The sequence below is a fragment of the Neoarius graeffei genome, chromosome 13 (genome assembly GCF_027579695.1).
Source record: "Neoarius graeffei isolate fNeoGra1 chromosome 13, fNeoGra1.pri, whole genome shotgun sequence".
Taxonomy (NCBI): Eukaryota; Metazoa; Chordata; class Actinopteri; order Siluriformes; family Ariidae; genus Neoarius; species Neoarius graeffei.
In genome coordinates, this window is record NC_083581.1 from 58,804,924 (window position 1) to 58,827,159 (window position 22,236).

The 22,236-nt window shown below is 42.6% G+C and overlaps 1 protein-coding gene across 2 annotated transcripts in view; it reads right to left on the reverse strand.

The window, feature by feature from the left end:
- lamb2l (laminin, beta 2-like) overlaps positions 1-22,236 on the reverse strand; it is an 86,900-nt gene that overhangs the window by 37,538 nt on the left and 27,126 nt on the right. For both annotated transcript variants that reach the window (XM_060938188.1, XM_060938187.1), the window contains 13 exons: positions 15,584-15,753; positions 8,782-8,877; positions 8,548-8,683; positions 7,177-7,250; positions 5,902-6,090; positions 5,724-5,787; positions 5,414-5,616; positions 5,084-5,204; positions 4,415-4,603; positions 4,068-4,247; positions 1,446-1,558; positions 1,269-1,348; positions 933-1,089 (listed from right to left, as the gene is read on the reverse strand). In XM_060938188.1, coding sequence (XP_060794171.1) covers positions 933-1,089; positions 1,269-1,348; positions 1,446-1,558; positions 4,068-4,247; positions 4,415-4,603; positions 5,084-5,204; positions 5,414-5,616; positions 5,724-5,787; positions 5,902-6,090; positions 7,177-7,250; positions 8,548-8,683; positions 8,782-8,877; positions 15,584-15,753 — 1,772 coding nt within the window. The remainder of the gene's footprint in view (positions 1-932; positions 1,090-1,268; positions 1,349-1,445; positions 1,559-4,067; positions 4,248-4,414; positions 4,604-5,083; positions 5,205-5,413; positions 5,617-5,723; positions 5,788-5,901; positions 6,091-7,176; positions 7,251-8,547; positions 8,684-8,781; positions 8,878-15,583; positions 15,754-22,236) is intronic.

A 22,236-nucleotide genomic window follows, 5' to 3' on the forward strand; every position in this document is an offset into this window, starting at 1 on the left:
CTAATTAACTTTTGACGAGGCACAGCTGTTAATTGAAAAGCATTCCAGGTGACTACCTCATGAAGCTGGTTAAGATAATGCCAATAGTGTGCAAAGTGTCATCAAGGTAAATGGTGGCTACTTTGAAGAATCTAAAATGTGAACCATATTTTGTTTTTAACACTCATTTGTTGAGCACATAATTCTATAAATGTTCCATAAGTTATTTCATAGTGTTGATGTCTTCAGTATTATTCTACAATGAAGAAAATAGTCAAAATACAGAAAAACCTATGACTGAGTAGGTGTGTCTAAACTTTTTACTGGTACTGTATAACACACATTATATGGCCAAAAGTTTGCGAACACCTGACCATTACACCCATATATGGGCCTTGTTGCCACAAAACTGGAAGCACACAATTATATATAATGTCTTTATATTCTGTATCATTAAAGTTTCTCTTCATTGAACTCAGGAGCCCAAATCTGTTCCAGCATGACAAGCAAGCTCCATAAACACATGGTTTGCCAAGGTTGGCGTGAAAGAACTCAAATGGCCTGCACAGAGTCCTGATCTCAGTGTGCCATCCATCCATCCATCCATCCATCCATTATCTGTAGCTGCTTATCCTGTGCAGGGTTGCAGGCAAGCTGGAGCCTATCCCAGCTGACTATGGGCGAGAGGCGGGGTACACCCTGGACAAGTCGCCGGGTCATCGCAAGGCCTCAGTGTGCCATTACATCATCCAAACAAAGAACAGCACTTCACACACTATACAGACAATTTGGAAAACTTTGCCAAAGGAGAACAAAACTCAATGAATTAATCAGTGATTATTTCAGTCTTGATGTAACAGGGAACAGTTAACCCTGAGTGGAACAGAGACTGATACAGTTGTTTAACTTTTTTTTTTTACCAATTTGTACTAATATTGGTTTGTAGTACTCACAGGCAGATCAGCACTATCAGGAGAGTGACCCACTGCTTTTTCAGCTTCATATGTGTAGTAATCGAGAGCGGCACAGAAATAACCAGGCTCCACATCTGAGCACTGACGGCCAATGAGGTGAGGACGACAGTCACACTGACCATTATCCATTCTGCACCTGTAAACACCAGAGTAGTGGTGTTTAGTAGTTTTCCAGAACAACCAAGTACAATTTTATATATAAAGCTACTGTTTATTATATGCATAGCTTACAAGTCAATAACTGTCACTACTGGATTATTGCTCAAATGTGCATGCACACAATCACGCAAATACATACATGCTACACTCACTTACCTTTTGCTATATGAGCCACCAAAGTCACAGTCACAGGGCCTGCAACCCTCAAGGTCATTACTGAGTCCCCAGTACTCTGGCTACAGGTGCACACACGCAAAATTATGCACCATTGAGGTCTGAACAATTACAAGACTGGATTGTATGAAACTTTTGTAGAAAAAGGTAGACTCTTACTATGCAATGGTTACAGTAGCGACCAGTCACATATCTCTTGCAAGAACAGTCCCCACTGATATGATCACATAATGGTCTCATCATGCTAGTGCCACGTGGATCACAGTTACATGCTGTTGACCACATTTGTAAGAAAAATTAACTACAAAATTACAAATGAACAAATAAACAACCTGCTTAAAACTGTTTCCAAGCTTATCATATAATTTTAACAGCATAAAATTAATATCAAGTTAAAAATTAGCAGGCGTTTCAGGTGGTCCTTGAAAGGCATTCAACAAGTGTAAAGCCAAAGTGAAAACAGTTTTTAGAAACATTTCCAAATTTAGGGGCGGCACGGTGGTGTAGTGGTTAGCGCTGTCGCCTCACAGCAAGAAGGTCCGGGTTCGAGCCCCGTGGCCAGTGAGGGCCTTTCTGTGCGGAGTTTGCATGTTCTCCCCGTGTCCGCGTGGGTTTCCTCCGGGTGCTCCGGTTTCCCCCACAGTCCAAAGACATGCAGGTTAGGTTAACTGGTGACTCTAAATTGACCGTAGGTGTGAATGTGAGTGTGAATGGTTGTCTGTGTCTATGTGTCAGCCCTGTGATGACCTGGCGACTTGTCCAGGGTGTACTCCGCCTTTCGCCCGTAGTCAGCTGGGATAGGCTCCAGCTTGCCTGCGACCCTGTAGAACAGGATAAAGCGGCTACAGATAATGAGATGAGATTTCCAAATTTATAAAAAAACAAAAACACTGGAATCTCTCATTTAGATAAGTATTCAGACCCTTTGTGCTTGGTATACCCTCAATACTTGGTAGCATTACAGTTACAGCCTTGAGTCTTCTTGGGTAAGCTTCTCCAGGGATTGCACATGTGGATTTGGGTAGCTTCTCCCATTCTTCCTGTCAGGTACTCCCAAGACTCTTAAGCTCAATCAGATTGGATGGTGAATTGCCCTCTTCACGTTTCTCCACAGAGGCTCTTTCCTGGATTCAGGTCTGGGCTTTGACTGGGCCACTCAGTGACATTCATTTGTCTTGAAGCCACTCTAGCGTTGTCTTGGCTACACGCTTCAGAGTGTTGTCATGCTGAAAGTTGAACCATCACCTCAGTCTGAGGTGTCTCCTCTGGATAAGGTTTTTTTCAAGGATTTCTCTCAATATGGCCATTCATCAGTCCCTTGATTCTGACCAGTTTTCCTGTCCCTGCCTCTGAGAAGCACCTCCATACCATGATGCTCCCACCATCATGCTTCACCATAGGGATGTTATTAAGAATTAGTTGATGAGCAGTACCTGTTTTTTGCCTAACAAAGCACTTGTTCAGTTCAAAAAGTTACATTTTTTCCTCATCAGACCAGGGAATCATTTTCATAATAATAATAATAACAATAAGTTCAATTTATATAGCGCCTTTCACAAAACCCAAGAACGCTTTACACAGGAGTTACCAAAAAAAAAAAAAACACTAGGAAGAGTAGTGTGAGGTAAAGAGAAAAGTTTTCAAGTTAGCTTTGAAGGAAGAGAGAGTGGAACAGTCACGAAGCGATTGTGGTAACGAGTTCCAAAGTTTAAGAGCAGCAACACTGAATGATCTGCCGCCCATAGATGCCAGTTTAAAACGTGGAACAGTCAGAAGTCCACAGACAGAAGATCTGAGGGAGCGGGAGGGACGGTACAAATGAATTAGCTCACAGAGATAGGAAGGGGCGAAACCATGAAGAGCTTTATAGGTTAAAAGCAAGATTTTGTATTTGATCCGAAAAATAACTGGCAACCAATGCAGTTGCTGTAAAACAGGAGTGATGTGAGCAGTGTGTTTGGTGAGTGTGAGGACTCTTGCTGCTGAGTTTTGGATGTACTGCAGGCGATTGAGCAATGTAGCAGGGAGACCATAAATGCTCTCGGAGATCTCAAATGCCTGCCATATACCTTTTTACTCAGGTGTGGCTTCCCTCTAGCAACTCTACTATAAAGGTATTTCTGAGATGGTTGCCATTCCAGCAGGTTCTCCCAACACTGCAGAAGAGTTCTGAAGCTCTGTTAGAGTGGTATGGCCACTGGATTCTTGTTTACCTCGCTAACCAAGACCCTTGAGCACAGTTACTGAGTTTGGCTGGACAACCAGCTCTAGGAAGGGTCCTGGTGGTTCCAGATGTCTTCCATTTCACAACGATCAAGCCCCCTGTGATCCTCGTAGTACTCAAAGCTTTAGAAATGATTTAATACCCATGCTCAGATCTATGTCTCAACACAACCTGATCACAAAAATTTACAGAGAGTTCCTTGGACTTCATGACTTGGTGTATGCTCTGACATGCACTGTGAATTATGGGACTTTATACACTCATGTGCATGCCTTTCTAAATCATGTCAAATCAATTGAAGTTGCCATAGGTGGTCTCCAGGCAAGTTCGAGAGATATCTCAAGATAATCACAGCAAACAGGATGTACCTGATCTCAATTTGAAGTGCCTTAGCTAAGGGTCTGGATACCTCTCTCATTGAGATATTTCAGTTTTTAATTTTCTCATTTGCAAAAATGTAGATAAACATGTTTTTGCTTTTTGTCGTTATGGATAGATTAATGGCCAAAAGTAAATTTAATCTATTAACATTACCATAAACATTCAGACACACTCACGTTGGCACCCAAGATGGTCGTTTTGGCTGAGGCCATAGTGGCCCTCTTTGCAGTAGTCACAGCGTTGACCCTGGACATTGGACTTACAGTGACACTGACCACCGATCATTCCGATATGCATATCAGTATGACTGTCACACGTCCCTCCATCCAGAGAACCCACTGGATCACAGTCACATCCTGCACACAGAAAAACAGAAAGAGACTGACAAGTGGAAAATCATTCCAACATACATATACACTTAATGAAACAGCTGCTTGAATAACACGATTGCATGAATAAAGTCTTTCTAGGAATTACATAAATCAAAGATCATATAGAAAGAACTGAACAGTAGCAGACTTACGAACACAGATGTAGGGGTCTCGGATATCTCTTGCCGGGTCCTGGTAGAAGAAGGGTTTACAGGTTTCACAGTTGCGGCCCATGGTGTTGTGAAGACAGTCATCACATACACCTCCACTGACGTTCCCAGTGACCAGATACACCTCCATATCAAAGTGACACTTGTTGGAGTGGCCATTACAGTTGCACTCTGGTTTAAGCAACAAAACAAGAGTCATCAGGAGAAGACATATCCCTCCGGCCCCCATATGAAACCCCACTCCAAATTTTTCTAAATTGAATTGGTTGCCATGGAAATATGGAAAAAATAAAAATCATATCCATCCATTATCTGTAGCCGCTTATCCTGTTCTACAGGGTCGCGGGCAAGCTGGAGCCTATCCCGGCTGACTATGGGCAGAAATCCCAAAATGTCAAAAGGCACAACTCCTGTAGTCACTTAACATAACGGTCAAGTTTTGTGAAAAAATAAAACAAAATCCTAGTAGTTTTTGAGTTACGCTCCGGAAACTAAAATGTTTACAGACAGACAGACAGACAGAGAGAGAGAGCGCGATATCTATATCCCCCCGCATTATATGCCGGGGGAATTAAAAAAGCAGATTTCTTTGTTATGGAGACTCAGAAAATTAACTGTGCATGCAAATACATGTGGATGTGTGTGTCTTACCTCTACAAGTGTGTGGGTTATTTGCCTCGGCTGGTTTCCAGGGCAGATCATGATAGAAATCCCTACAGCGCTCACAGTTCAGACCCATAGTGTTATGCTTGCACACACAGCGCCCGTGAATCTGACCAATCACAAGAGAGCCTCATTAAACATTCTGTCAAGAAAATGTCCCAACAATTATTCAATCCAATTTCATTAAAAATTGATCTAATTCAGCTATAACTGATAAAAACCGAAACCTCATGTGCTTTGTGTGAATGCATCGATGTTTGCAGTCATGAGACTAAATATCATGACCTCTCTGATTTAGCAAAAACAGTGCCAACCCACCATGCCATGGTCCCGAGAGTGAACTCCTGGGATTGGGGCACACTCAGAGGCATGGCCATAGCAGAAGCAGCTGCCACGCACCACCAGCTCATACACAGAGTAATAATACTTCTGTAGCACATCAGGGCGCCGATCCAGTTGGTTATCCCCCAGAGTATGGAGTTTAGTGAAGTTAATCCTCAGGTTAGTGATTCGTAGCAGGTCTACACATGAAAAACAAGCGACACTATTATTATCCGTGCACTGAATGCCAACCTGGTGAGTAAGCATTTATTCTGTTTCATACAGATCAGCAATACATTGTGGTCACCTTGAATATTAGGACTATAAGGATTACTGACAGGAATTGCAGGATCAAGCACTTTGAAAATGACCTGAAACAAACCATATGGAGATTTTCTATTTAACATAGTATCTACAATTTAGAATTATTATGATTCGGAAAATCAGGATATAAAACTGTCAAATTTACTTCAGTGCATCCTCACCTCTCCTTCTGTGGATGGCTCAATGTCAGAATAGCGCTGGTCACAGATTACATCATCGATGAACCGCAAAGGCTGGGTACGCACTCCAGGAAAGGTTCCTGTGCAGTTGTGGGCAAAATAGCGGCACGGCTTCCACGAACGCCCGAAATCCACAGAGCGCTCAATCAACATGCCTGCAGGCCTAAATGTCTGGACAGAAACAAAGAGAGCCTTTGACCAAACCACATTCTGATTAAGTAAGTAATAAAACATGATGGGGGGTGTTGTTATATGAACATCACTTCCCAAAGTGTTTTATTCTTCTTGCATCATAATTTGGGGCGGCACGGTGGTGTAGTGGTTAGCGCTGTCGCCTCACAGCAAGAAGGTCCGGGTTCGAGCCCCGTGGCCGGCGAGGGCCTTTCTGTGCGCATGTTCTCCCCGTGTCCGCGTGGGTTTCCTCCGGGTGCTCCGGTTTCCCCCACAGTCCAAAGACATGCAGGTTAGGTTAACTGGTGACTCTAAATTGACCGTAGGTGTGAATGTGAGTGTGAATGGTTGTCTGTGTCTATGTGTCAGCCCTGTGATGACCTGGCGACTTGTCCAGGGTGTACCCCGCCTTTCGCCCGTAGTCAGCTGGGATAGGCTCCAGCTTGCCTGCGACCCTGTAGAACAGGATAAAGCGGCTACAGATAATGAGATGAGATATCATAATTTGCTGATAACTACACCGTTTTAGAATTATTCTTTTTTTTGTCAGTTTATTGTTACATTTAAGTGTTGTGGAAAGTCTATGAAACAAGTTAGTTCCCTGATATTATAGCAGTTATACGCTGGTTCGGGAACGACTGATTTTTTTTTCTCTCTCTCCTGACATTAATACAAAAAAAAAAAAGTGGCATGACGTTATTAAAAATGCAGAAAGCGCAAAGTCCAAAGTTCTGAAACTTTCATGTGGTGAAAGTTCCAGATTACAGAAAACATACTGATGTTACAAAGCCTGAAACCTGATATCCATAAATGATAAATAGTCCTCTCCTTTCAGACATGTCTCCTAATAATCTTTGTGATTCATCTTTGTGAAATAACTACACAATTTTAACTCTGTTTATTGCTCGTCTGAGATTAAGTGGAGTGTCCACCATGCAGGTCCCTGTGAATGAGCTGCTACTATAGAAACGTTAATATATGAGAAGAAATGCATTAATATAAACCCTGTAGCCAGCAGTACTATCAGAGACATTATAGAAAATGAACAGACATTACAGAAAATTAATCAACACCATGACTACACACCTTAAACTTCATGATGAGATGAGTGAAGTGGAACTCTGTCTCCAGATTAAGTCTGATGCTAACCTGCTCCTCTCCTAGGAGCAAGAAAATAGAGATAATGAGGAAATTCACAGTCACTTTCATACACACCGACAAACAAAGACACAGTGTTTATGTGAATGGACAGTCGAAAATAAAAGCAGCGCTTTGCCATTGGTGCGCTGTGACTCAAACGTGGCTCACGTTTGTCCTCCATCAGAAAGTCAAGCTTAGTTTTCATGTGGCGAGAACGAATAAATGTGAGTAACAAAGAGCATATTAACTCCTGCTGCTAGGAAGATAGGAGCATTAGTATATCACTTTTTAGACTGTCTAATCCTTAAAGGTAGACTGCCTTTCAGATTTTTCAAGTATAGGTCGTTAAAAGAATTTTCCCCAACACCCAATTATTTTTGTTTAGTGGACCGAAAGCTACTGAATTCGAATCACAGACTTCCAATTTTATTAGGTTTTTAAAATAGAACAATTAATGAATTTAGGGCCACGTGGCCCAAAATTCTCTGCTATTTTTTCCTGCTTCACCATGACCCGATTCAAGATACTACGTCATGCATCACGTGGTGGGCTTCCCCCGTTCGTGCAAGGCATTGTGGGATACAAATTTGAAACAGAAGATGCGAGTATGCGAATTAAATGTGAAAGACCGATTACAGTAATGGAAAGCGAGAAGAAAAAACGTTATGTTGCGAAGGAAAGGAAACGCAGGACCAAACTAATAAATATCGGCGGTCAGCGAGCACCTCGGTGTTATCAGCTGCTCGTTTAGCGACAAACTGATGTAACTGTCAGTGCACGGTCAAGCTAAACCTGTAGATGGCAGTAATGCAACACTGGATGCCAGCTGCCGTAAAACCCAAAAGAAGAAGGTAAACCTGCACATGCGCGCACGGCCTTCCTCTGTCTGCCTGACTGCGCAAAGTGACCGATTTCATGCACATTATTTGCTTGGGAACCCCCTCAAATTAAATAACGTCCCAGCTGCAGAATGGCCTGTTGTTGTTGTTGTTTTTTTGAGATATTACAGAAATAAACATATCACAATGACCAAATTTCAGAGGGAACTAAATTTCACAGATTTTATGAAATTGAAAGGCCGTCTAGCTTTAAAGATTCTTGGCAGACCCTGAAAATAGATGCATTTTTCTTTCATAAAAGGTTCCAAACAGGAACTCCTAAGAAAGTTAAAGTATTTAAAATCATACACTGAACCCTTGATAGGCCCTGTAGCCTGTTACAGTACTATTGTAGAATAAATTAGAAGGGTTGGACCAAAATTAAGTTGCATTTAAGAATAGTGTTTCCTGTGTGCACACACACTGTCTTCATACTAACCATTTACGGACTGCCACCATGTGAAGTCTCCTCTACTATCCCTCAGGTAGATGGTGTTTTCCACACGATGGCTCATTTTGTGATGGTCGGGGTCATAGGGTCTTCGAGAATCACACATAAAGTACTTCTCTAACTCCTACAGTGGGAAAAAAATTGAAGACATCAACAATCCAGATGCTCATATTCTCTTAAAACATTTGTATATTTTTTTTGTATAATTGTAAAAATCCTCACCCCAGTGAGCATGGATTCCTTTTTGAGTCTGGTTCCTCTCGAGGTTTCTTCCTCATGTTGTCTGAGGGAGCTTTTCTTTGCCACCGTCTCCACGGGCTTGCTCATTGGGGATAGATTAGGGATAAAATTAGCTCATGTTTAAAATCTTTAATTTTCTGTAAAGCTGTTTTGCGACAATGGCTGTTGTTTAAAAGTGCTATAAAAATAAACTTGACTTGACTAATTAAAAGTTAATACTGCATTGACATTAGTTAAACCCTACTGGTTGGAAACCAAGTTCATTGCCAGAGGATACAAGAAATGCAGGTCAGAGTCTGACAAAAACGTCTTAATAGGATGGGAGTGCAGGAACTGGGCCCAGTTTGGCCCACAGAGTCCAAGTCCTGAGCCAAGCAGAGAGCTTCAATGGAATAAAGCCAGATCACTTTGTCTAAACTGGGTTGTTGTCTGGGGAAACGAAATCTCCAGCAGCGACCTGCCTATGAAAAGCTTCATGGGTTAGAGGTACTGAAACAGTGGGACTAATCCTCACCCTGGATTTTGTTTTCAAGTGCTTTTCAATACTACACAGATGGTACACTCACCAGCCACTTTATTAGGAACACCCATACACTTGCTGTTTTATGCAGTCCTCTAATCAGCCAATCCCTTGACAGCAGCACAATGTATAAAATCATGCAGATACAAATCAAGAGCTTCAGTTAATGCTCAAACATCAAAATGGGAAAAATTGTGATCTCAAAGTGTGACTTTCACTGTGGCATGGGTGTTTGTGCCAGATGGACTGGTTTGTGTATTTCAGAAACTGCTGATCTCCTTGGGTTTTCATACACAACTCTAGAGTCTAGAGTTTATACAGAATGGTGCGAAAAACAAAAAACACCGAGTGAGCGATAGCAAGTGGAAACGCCTTGTTGATAAGAGAGGCCAGAGGAAAATGGCCAGATTGGTTCGAGCTGCCAGGAAGGATATAGCAAGTCATAGCAACTCTTTACAACCATGGTGAGCAGAAAAGCATCTCAGCATGCAACAGCAGAAGACCACATTGGGTTCCGCTCCTGCCAGCCAAGAACAGGAATCTTAGAATCAAGAACAAGTTCCTATTAAAATGGCTGGTGGGTGTATATCGCCTTTTACAATCATTCTTTGCTTTTTGCTGCTGTTCACAGCATGACAGCACTAATGAGAGGGCTCTCCAATAAACCGCACTTTCTGTTCTTAACCCTGCTTTCATCATTCTAATAAACCAAACAGATGGAAATCTCCATTGTAGTAAGCTTGTGCCTACAGGCCCCATACACAGACAGACACACATGGAAAGAAACATTCATATAAGGCGTCATCTAAAGTCAACCAACCCCGTTTAGAAATTCTGAGTAACAGAAAATAACTTCTAACTAATGCTAACTCTATGATTTTACACAGCTTACAGACGCATGTCCAAATAGGGAATTTGGGGTCACAGATTTGACTTATGACCTAGAAAGGACCTACTTTTTTACTGCCAAATGTGACTAAAATTAAAACCCCCCATTAAAGCTTTTCTGACATGATTTCTTAATCTTTAAACGGCTCACAGGTAAGTCCTTTAATTTGTTAATGTCATTCAGTAATTAAGGAACAAAGGAGATATGATGGCAAACGGTAGAGAAGATATTGAGAAAGAAAGAAAGAAAGAAAGAAAGAAAGAAAGAAAGAAAGAAAGAAAGAAAGAAAGAAAGAAAGAAAGAACTTTATTCATCACACACACTTATGAAATTCCTCATCAAATTAACCAATCTGAAGCAGTGAACACACACACACACACACACACACACACACACACACACACACACGTGAGCAATGAGCACTGAACCAAACAATAAGATATTCTCAATGTCGATGTGAGAAAGGAGGAGATGGTTCCGGAAGCGTGAAACACAAGCGAGATGACAGTTGGTTGACAGGCCGCACCTGGAGCAGTGAAAAGTGGTGTTACCATGTGCCAGTTTGTTTGGGCAGTGAAAAGTGGTGATATTTGGATGGAGATATTACCATGACATTGTGTCACAATACAATGTCTATATGGGAGGAGTTGATCTTGCTGACATAATGATGACCTTGTACCACATCCCAGCAAAATCCCACTGTAGTACATGTGCCTCCTTTGGCAAATGGCTGATATAGCCAATTACTTGTGATATATGCTGTTATTATAGAAACGATAACATGCTAAAATGAGCACATTAATATTAATCATTGCTGTTACAGCCAGGACCGCAAGTTGGCCTAGTGGTTAGCGTGTCCGCCTCTTGATCGGAAGATCGGGAGTTCTACTCACGGTTGGGTCATACCAAAGACCATCATAAAAATGGTACCTACTGCCATCTGGCAAGGCACGCTGCAATACAGATGCTAGTGGGGAGTCAAACTCTCGCGGTTGCCAGAGGACTAGCCCCCCACTGTAACCCTAGCTATGTAATAGGCAAGAGGCCGAGGGCTACGAAATGGAGATCAGCACCACCCTATGCACCACACGGCGTGGGAAGGACTTTGATTTGATGTTACAGCTGGAACTACCGTCACAGCTGTGCTGTTCTAGAAAATTAAATCACCAGTCTTTGATTTGAGAATTCAACAGCACTGTAGTACACTAAAGTACATAACTGGACCATGATTAATAATAATAATAAATTTTATTTGGAGCGCCTTTCAAGATACCCAAGGACACTTTACAAAGACTGTAAGAATTGTAAGTAAAAGTCAAAAGTAGAACTAGTTAAAAGGCACAGAAGCATGACACAGAATCAACAACAAAGTAAAAAAACACAGATGATGCAGCAATACAATTAAAAATAATAATAAAATAAAAATTATTAATAAAAATAATAACCTCAATCGTTCAGCATTATGATGAGAAAGCAAGGGTAAAAGATAAGTTTTGAGCATGGTTTTAAAAGATGAAAGGGAGGTGCATTGACGCAATGAAAGTGGGAGGCTGTTCCAGAGTTTGGGGCCAGCCACACTAAAAGCCCTATCACCCATAGATCGGAGATTTGTGGAGGGGGTGGTGAGAAGGAGTGTATCAGAGGAGCGTAAATTTCGGTTGGGTAAGTATGGAGTGAGAAGACTAGAGAGGTAGGTGGGTGCTAGGTTGTGCTGGGCCTTGTAAACAAGGAGGAGAATTTTGAAATGAATGCGAAATTTAACAGGAAGCCAGTGTAGCTGATGGAGGATGGGTGTGATGTGATGCCAAGGTCTAGTATGGGTGAGGAGTCTAGCTGCAGAGTTTTGGATATGTTGTAGTCTGTTTATTGATTTACTTGGAAGCCCAATGAGCAGGGCATTGCAGTAATCAAGTCTGGAGGTGATGAAGGCATGAATTAGGGTCTCTGCAGTGGGGAGGCTAAGTGAGGGGCAGAGTTTGGAGATAGTTTTGAGATGAAAAAATGCTGTTTTAGTGATGCGTTTTATGTGTGAATCAAAAGAGAGAGCTGAGTCAATGATGATGCCCAGGTTTTTCACTTCAGAGGAGATGGTGGTGAAGTAACCTGGAATGGAGAACTGCGCAAGATTTAACTTCTTCAGCAGCGTTGGAGTGGCAATGACTATGGCTTCGGTCTTGTTATGGTCGAGTTTGAGAAAATTGTGTGTCATCCAGTTACTAATATCAGACAGGCAGGTGGACAATTGTGAGAGGGGGAGTGGATGAGAGGGTTTAGTATGAATATAAATTTGTGTGTCATCAGCATAGCAGTGGAAGTATAGGCCATGCTGACGGAGGATGTGACCCAGGGGAAGGATATAGATAATGAAAAGCAAGGGACCTAGGACAGAACCTTGTGGAACACCATGTGGGAGGCGTGCACTAGGGGAACGGAAATCACCAATGGAGACAAACTGTTCCTTTCCTGTGAGATATGACCTAAACCAGGAAAGTGCAGTGCCAGTGACGCCCAGGAGTGATTCCAGCCGTGTGAATAGAGTGCTGTGGCAGACAGTGTCAGGCCCTGTTTACATTATTTCGAATCAGCGGATCATCAGATTAACGTTTTTAAAACGATTCGCGTACACACACAAATAGCAGGAAGTGAAGTCCGCGCCGTTTTTCAGCAGTCGCGTCACATGACCAACGTGGCATGACCAACGCCAGCGAATCAGGAAGGTGGATGTCACAGTGACGTTGTCCAATGACGACGTCAGCTAGAGCTCAGCACTGCGTATCCTCGTTCCTCAATGTTTACACAGCACCGGATCAGATAAGTACTGGGTTGAATACGTGGGCCCTGGCGGATTCAAATTGTTCCACCTGTGGAGTCGTTTCCCGGCGTTTTAATGTGCACAGACAGTGCATCCGCAACGAAAACGATACGGTCTAATGTAAACACCACCTCAAATGCAGCTGTTAGATCCAGCAGTAGGAGGATGCTGAACTGGCCTGAGTCAGCAGCAATCAGCAGGTCATTTACGACCTTGACTAGGGCCGTTTCAGTGCTGTGCTTGGCCCTAAAGCCAGATTGAAGCTCCTCCCACAAGCTGCATGATGTTAAGTGGTCTTGAAGCTGGGAGGCCACAGTACGTTCTAGCAGTTTAGAAATGAATGGTAGATTTGAAATGGGGCGGTGCAGGCAGAGATGGACCGTCCCTCGGAGTGGGAGAAGAGAGCGACTGGAGCTGCCTGTAGATGGTACTGATTTTATTTCCAAAATAATTTAGAAAGTCAAAGCAGAGATCTGCTGAGGGAGTAAGTGGGAAGGATTTAGATGGTTGGAAGATTTTATGTACAGTGGAAAACAGGACTCTGGGGTTGTTCTGAACTCTCGCAATGACAATGGAGTAATACAAGGACTTAGCCTTGTTTAGGGCCTCCTTGCAAGCCAGAACATGGTCTTTAAAAGCTTGTGCATGGACAGTGAGCCGAGTCTTTTTACTGAGCCGCTCAAGCCTTCGGCCAGCAGCCTTCATTGCCCTCAGCTCAGATGTATACCAAGGAGCTGAGTGTGAAAAGGAGACAGTGCGGGTTTTCAGGGGAGCAAGCTGATTCAATGTGCTGGTGAGGGTTGAGTTATAGGAAAACACTAGGTCATCAGAGCATGAACTGAGTGGTTGCACTGAAAGCTGTGAACGTAGTAAGCTGGCCAGCTCAGTCGTGTTGATATTCCTAGTGTTCCGGTATGTGATGGAAAATTAAATCACCAGTCTTTGATTTGAGAATTCAACAGCACTGTAGTACACTAAAGTACATAACTGGACCATGATTACCTCTTAGAGTAAAGCTGTAGTATGTCAGGATACAATATACAGCATTCTCATCTCATTAACTCTAGCCGCTTTATCCTGTTCTACAGGGTCGCAGGCAAGCTGGAGCCTATCCCAGCTGACTACGGGCGAAAGGCGGGGTACACCCTGGACAAGTCGCCAGGTCATCACAGGGCTGACACATATGGCCCTTTTCCACTACCCTTTTTCAGCTCACTTCAGCTCGCTTCAGCTCACTTCAGCCCGACACGGCTCGTGTTTTGACTACCAAAAAACAGCACGACTCAGCTCGCTTCAGCCCTGCTTAGCCCCTAAAACTCGCACGGTTTTGGAGTGGGGCTGAAGCGAGCCAAAGCGAGCCGAGTGAGGCTGGGGACGTGAGCAGACACTCCCCTGTGCACTGATTGGTGAGGAGGAGTGTCCTCACATGCCCACACACGCCCCGCGAGCACGCTGGGATCTGTAAACACTGCAAACCCGGAAGGAGAAGAATTACGAATTACGAGAATTTCTGAAGCCTTATGCGCCTCGCCTCATCTATACGCTCTTGCCAGTATCTGTTGGCGTTGTCGGTGACAACAAGCCACAGAACCAAGACCAGCAACACTAACGACTCCATGTCCTCCATGTTTATTGTTTACTATTCGGGTCGTGAGACTACCGCTTAAAAGCTCACTGATGTCACTGTTTGCACTGCTTAACGACATCACGTGACGTCCACCCACTTTTGCTAACTCCACCCAATGTGTCCACCCACTTCCAGCCAGCACGGTTCAGCGCGGTTGTAGTCGAAATGCAACTCCAACAGCCCCGCTCAGCTCGACTCAGCCCAACTCAGCACGGCACGGCTCAGCCCGACTCAGCCGCGTTTGTAGTGGAAAAGCGGCAATAGACACAGACAACCATTCACACTCACATTCACACCTATGGTCAATTTAGAGTCACCAGTTAACCTAACCTGCATGTCTTTGGACTGTGGGGGAAACCGGAGCACCCGGAGGAAACCCACGCGGACACGGGGAGAACATGCAAACTCCACACAGAAAGGTTCTCGTCAGCCACGGGGCTCAAACCCGGACCTTCTTGCTGTGAGGCGACAGCGCTAACCACTACACCACCGTGCTGCCCTATACAGCAGTCTAGGTATAAGAAATATACTAAGGTGTAAAAAGTGTACCTGGTGCCTGTCTTTTTTTCAGAGTGGAAATGAAAAATGTGCTTTCTAAGAATACCCTGTAAACTGAGATGAAATAAACATTTCCAGTAAGCACACCAGACGATAATATCACACTCGAGGCAAGACCATGCATGAAGGAGTATAAAGTACGAGGACAAGGATGAAAGGGGGCTACATTGTGTACAAAGAATGAGATCAGATCACATTGTACAGAAAACAGGAGAGCATATTCAGTAAAAGGAGAGAAAGCAAAAGAGAAAGCATAAAAAGAAAGAAAGAAAGATAAATCAGACAACACACTCTTTTGTGAGGACTTTAAGGTACATGTGTGTGAATATTTTTAATGGACTCCAGGTGAGACTGCAGGTGGCTAACAATACAGGTTACCTGCAGGTGGCTAACAATGTAGTATTGCTCAGGTGTTTCCAAGCCACAGGTGGAGGTGCTGGTCAGGTTAACAGCTCGCCCGATGAGGAGGTTCCCTGTAGCTGGATAACAGCTTCCATCTGTGCAGCCATGTGGGCCTGATGGCAGCTCTTGTGCCAAAGTGTAGACAGCTACAGAGAGGAAAAACAAACCATTCACATATGCATAAGCCATTATGCATTAAATCATATATATTAAAATGCCTTTCATCAAGAAATGCACTGCATGCTTAGAAAAAAAGAAAAACAACATAAGCGTATGTCTTATTGTTACAAGATAGCGAAATCAAATCCCGATGATGCCTCAGCCATCCACGAGCCAAGGGAGCAAAACTGGCCGTGCTCTCTAGGTGAGAAGGACGGCATACTGCCAATCACAGTGACACTAGACAATTGAGGCCATCTGTGAGCTCATGTACGGTATGAGGACGAAGGTGGATAGTTGTTTAATCAAACAAATTTGTGATGTTTTAAAATGTGTAAATACAACTACAGTTAAGTGAATAGATTTGCATACCTTTAGCAAAAAATTCAGACAAATATTACATTTAAAGCTACAACACATTTGGTATGTTAAAGCTAGACTGCCTTTCAGATTTTTCAAGTGCAGGTCATTAAAAGAATTTTCCCCGACACCCAATTATTTTTGTTTAGTGGGCCGAAAGCTACGGAATTCAAATCACAGACTTCCAATTTTATTAGGTTTTAAAAATAGAATAATTAATTAATTTAAGGCCACGTGGCCCTAAATTCTCTGCTATTTTTTCCTGCTTCACCATGACCCAATTCAAGATACTATGTCATGCATCACGTGCTGGACTTTCCCCGTTCACGCAAAGCATTGCGGGATACAAATTTGAAACAGAAGAGACAAATGGAGGACATGAATGTGCGAATGAAACGTGAAAGACTGATTACAGTAACGGAAAATGAGAAAAGACGTTATGTTGCGAAGGAAAGGAAACGCAGGACCAAACTAATAAATATCGGCGGTCAGCGAGCACCTCGGTGTGATCAGCTGTTTGTTTAGTGACAGAATGATGTAACTGTCAGCGCACGGTCAAAGGTAAACCTGTAGATAGCAGTAATGCAACACTGTGGATGCCAGCTACCGTAAAGTCCAAAAGAAGAAGAAGTTGTTAAACCTGCACATGCACACATGCCCTGTGTCCGAAATCACTCACTTGTTCACTACTCCCTATATAGGGAATTACTAGATAGAGGACTATATAGTGAGCTCATTGGTAAAATGAAAAAACACTTTCGGACACTAGTCCGTTGAGCTGGCATTTACGTCATGACTGTCGCACAATTAAAACGTGCCAGATCAGATAGCTGGTGGGTTTTCAAAATAATAAATACCTTGCATGTATTTTTGTGATAAATACATATTATACTGAGCGTATTTCCCACATTAATCAATGCAAAGTACCTGCATCTTTCAAAATTTTTTTTTAAATCAAGGCTGAATACTTTCTTCTTTGCCGCTGCCTTTTAGTAAATCAAATTTGAGATTTTTAATTTGATTTCTTTCAGCGCAACCACAATGCATGATGGGATATATTGCTTTGGTTAGTGACCATCGGTTGTACACAACTTTTCGTGATGCCTTGTGGGATACTTTGAGTGCACTATATAGGGGGTAAATAATCCTCACTAAGGTTTCGGACAGCGGTACAAAATGGCGTCCCCACTATATAGTGCCCTATATAGTGAGTAGGGAATGATTTCCGACACAGGGATGGACTTCTTCTGTCTGCTTGACTGCGTGAAGCGAGCAATTTCATGCACATTATTTGCTAGGGAATCCCCTCAAATTAAATAACTTCCCAGCCACAGAATGGCCTGGTTTTTTTTTTTTTGATATTACAGAAATATATATATCACAATGACCAAATTTCAGAGGGAACTAAATTTCACCGATTTTATGAAATCGAAAGGCCATCTAGCTTTAATTTTCACAGATTACGGTTTCAGAAGATTCAGAAGTAACAAAAATGTCTAAATAGTGTATATTAAGCTATTTGAACAAAATATAAGTCTGCAGCATCCTTTCTGAATTTGAACCCAATCTCTTTTGCAAGTTCTGATCAGGTTTTGGATACTCTTCGTCAGATTGCTTGGTCAATCTTCACTTAAATCTTCTTACAATATCTACTTTAACTATGTCACAAGTCCTGTACTTGCTCTTGGAGTTTTCAAACTCGTGGCTTTTCTGATAATTTGGCCTTTGGTTTAGATTCTTGTTTCAGGAAGCACTCATATTTCACTGAAAGGATTTTGTACTATATTTGTAGATTCATTAAGTTTTGTAGTCAGATTGTAGCCCAGAGTCCATATTTTCCACTTTCTACACAGAAAACATGGCTATTGAATAGTGAGCGAGATCACTGACTAATACTTTTAGCAATGTACAGAAGGTGAGCTGCTTCAGGGAGATGACACAATACAGCACACAATGCATAGTCGATGTTACTGGTTCCACCCAGGTGACGGTATCGCATTCTTCCACAAAAACGACTCCACAATAACTGACAATGTTCCACAAACCCAGTGCAATGGTAAGGCACTGGATACACACTGCTCAGTAATACTAGCATAGCTCAGGTATTTGCAACTGTTAACAAACTGAACTGATTTATCAAACAGCCTTATCTTGAGCAAAGATAATAGGGTAGATGGAAAAGGAATTATATGAAAAATACTGGCAAACATTTAGGATAACTGAATAAGAGACATTTCATTGTTGTCTCTCACCGAAAGGGTTCGGACAAATCTAAAACCCCAGGTAGAGCTTCATCATGAGCAGAGCTAATCTAATACCCTGACCAAGAACTTGCTGATAAATTAACTAAAGATTCAAGATAGATACTTGGTGCTTTTGCTGCAATTATGATGCTTTACTCTTATTAAGGGTTATTATAGTAAATGTATAAGGCAGGGATCATGAACTGATGGAGTGCTCTCAGGATACAAACCCGGCAAAGTATTTCATCGGAATGGAAATGCATTTCAATTAATGAATACATACTGTACATGTGAAAGGAAAACTTGACTGTCGTTCATCAACTTTTGTTTTCTAAGCACAAGGCACCCCAGCTTCTATAGCAAGCCCTCTGGTGCAGTTCATCTAATCGCATGCATTTATGTAAATTATTAAAGACAGACAGCTCGTGGGACCAGAGGCTAGCTACAGGGCAAATGACATTATGTAAGAAAAGGGAGAATTATCAAAGACTTTTCATTTTATTTGCATTTTCTGGTCTGATACGTGCACTGAAGACAAAACAAAAAGTTGAAAAAAAATGTAGTTGAGAGGTTAAAGTCAATTTAAAATAAAATTTATTCTCACCCAGTCAACTTCACAATAGATGCACCTCATCTGTTCAGAGTCCATGGTGCTAAGCAAAAGTGGTAAAACGAAGTGGCAGTGTGAAACAAATCACAACCTCTTCAAATTGTTATTCATTGCCATTAATGGTTAAGCATTAAAAGGTAACTGTTGTACCAGTTTTTAGTTAATAGTTGCTTATTTGGACTTCTGCAAACAAGAAATTTTATGTAACTGGACAAATTTTAGCTGAATACCTGAGGTATACACCATGAGTGACAAACATTCTTTTGTCATACACATACACATGCAGTCAAACATACAGTACACAAACACGTGGTAAATGATTTCATAACCCATGTTCATGTGTTACAAATATACCTGGAAGGCGAGACCCGGCCCATTCTCAGGTATCAATCTAGCCGGAAGACATTCCACAGATTCCACTGGATAACAGTAAGGCACGGTGTGAAACTAAAGTTCAGCTTATAAGGTAGTGAACAAAAAGAGCCCCAGGTTTAACTCTCAGTGCCTCAGGCTACAATAAACCCATAATGCTCAAATAAAAATCTCTGACCTTTGGAATGCAGCAATGCACACATTGTACTCTCCCTGAGCAAACAGTCGTGAAAGCAGCAGGGCAGAAAAGGGCCTGGTTAGCATGAATACCTGTGAGTCATTGGGGCACGAGGTGCAGACGTGAGGACATTACACTGAATCTGAACTCTCCTTTGTTCCCCCTTCTCCTTCTTCCACTCATCTCTAATGCAGACAATGTTAAAAAAAATGTAAAGAAAAAACTAGATAGAACTCGACGCCAAAGGCGTCGATGGGGATGCCTCCGCCTGGTAGACTACACGCCTTATTAAGTTGTGATTTGGGGATGGACATTTGACCTCACAGTAATCTTGACCTGTGACCTTTTAACCTCAAAATCTAATCAGTTAATGTTTGTCCCCAAATGCACAAATGGTGAAAATTTGGTGAAATTCCTTTCATTTGCCTTGGAGATATTGTGTTCACAAGGTTTTCGGACAGACGACATTTGACCTCACAGTGACCTTGACCTTAGACCGTTTGATCTCAAAATCTAATCATTTCATCTTTGTCCCAAAGTGCACAAATGGTGAAAGTTTGGTGAAATTCCTTTCATTAGTCTTTGAGATATGGTGTTCACAAGGTTTGGGGATGGACATTTGACCTCACAGTAATCTTGACCTGTGACCTTCTCATCTCATCTCATTATCTGTAGCCGCTTTATCCTGTTCTACAGGGTCGCAAGCAAGCTGGAGCCTATCCCAGCTGACTACGGGCGAAAGGCGGGGTACACCCTGGACAAGTCGCCAGGTCATCACAGGGCTGACACATAGACACAGACAACCATTCACACTCACATTCACACCTACGCTCAATTTAGAGTCACCAGTTAACCTAACCTACATGTCTTTGGACTGTGGGGGAAACCGGCGCACCCAGAGGTTCACCACGAGGAGAACATGCAAACTCCATACAGAAAGGCTCTCGTCTCGTCGGCCACGGGGCTCGAACCCGGACCTTCTTGCTGTGAGGCGACAGCGCTAACCACTACACCACTGTGCCGCCCCACCTGTGACCTTTTAACCTCAAAATCTAATCAGTTCATGTTTGTCCCAAAGCGCACAAATGGTGAAAGTTTGGTGAAATTCCTTTCATTAGCCTTTGAGATATCGTATTCACAAGGTTTCGGGACGGACGCACGCACGCACGGACAGACAGACAACCCGAAAACATAAAGCCTCCTGCACCTTAAGGTGGCGGAGGCATAAAAACCCCTTTGCCACAAGCTGAAGTCGCTGATACTGCACTAATGGGTTTTTTAATGTCCATGGAAAAGTTCAGTGAGGGTGTCAATGTCCATCCATCCATCCATCCATCCATCCATTATCCATAACCACTTATCCTGTGCAGGGTCACAGGAGCCTATCCCAGCTGACTATGGGTGAGAGGCGGGGTACACCCTGGACAAGTTGCCAGATCATCGCAGGGCTGACACACAGAGACAAACAACCATTCATACTCACATTCACACCTACGGTCAATTTAGAGCCACCAATTAACCTAACCTGCATGTTTTTGGACTGTGATGGAAACCAGAGCACCTGGAGGAAACCCACACAGACACGGGGAGAACATGCAAACTCCACACAGAAAGGCCCCCATCAGCCACTGGGCTGGAACCCAGAACCTTCTTGCTGTGAGGAGACAGTGCTAACCACTACGCCCCAGGTGCCAACGTGTGTGTCGAACTGTTTCATCTAAACTCAAGTAGGAGATTGAGAGTGAGGTGAAATAAGATGAGAGTAAAGTGCAATAAGTAAATAATAATAATAAAAGAGCGGAAAATGCCTTCACGGTTAAAAACGTGTGTGCTGTGAAAAGATGTGTTTTGCAGTAATTTGCTGTGAATTTAGATTGGATAATTACAGGCTTGTGGTCTAAAGGATTTTCTTCGGCTTCATAGGCCACACACACCAGAGAATCATGCCGACATGCCGTTTGACAGTGATGCATGCTCCACAACAGGCTTCCTCTGACAAAGGATGTGTTTAACAATTCCATAACACAGTTTCTCATGTTCAGACTGGCAGAGCAGGGAATGTGATAATGCATCTATGTGTACATTTTAGACAGGAGGTAATCAAAAGCATGCTAGGTTATCTCGAAGCCTGTTGTTGTGCTTCAACGCATTCCTTACCTCCAGACAGTAAAACCAACGGAACAGAAAAACACAGAACATAATCTACATATAAAGTAGCTCATGAGCATTATATTGGGGTCAAAAATGCAAAGAGATAGATGGACGGATGGATGGATGGACAATTTTGACATTCTCTATAATTAGGCATATCAGATGCTCACTGGCCGTGCTGTGAAAATTGTGCATGCAGATGCTCATCTAGGTTTCCAAATCTGTCATTGCTTAACTCTTGAATATTTTCTATTGTGAATACTATCATTAAAAAGCTTATCATCTCTGCTTTCCAAAGAAATTCATCTCGTTAAGATCTGTTCAGTACTTTGGGAGTAACAGCAAGTTAAAGTTTGCACAACAGAGTACAGTCTCTGCTCGCGGGACGTCGGTGCTTTTTGAGTCACGGGAAAGCGGTCAGGCTCTCTCTCTTCTGATCAGTTTCCGACTGGATTACTCATGAATATCAATCAGATAACCTTTACAGGGATGTTCTGTCACTCTCACTGTTTCTGATGACATATTCAGCAAAATTTTCCGTCTGCTTGTTTGCATG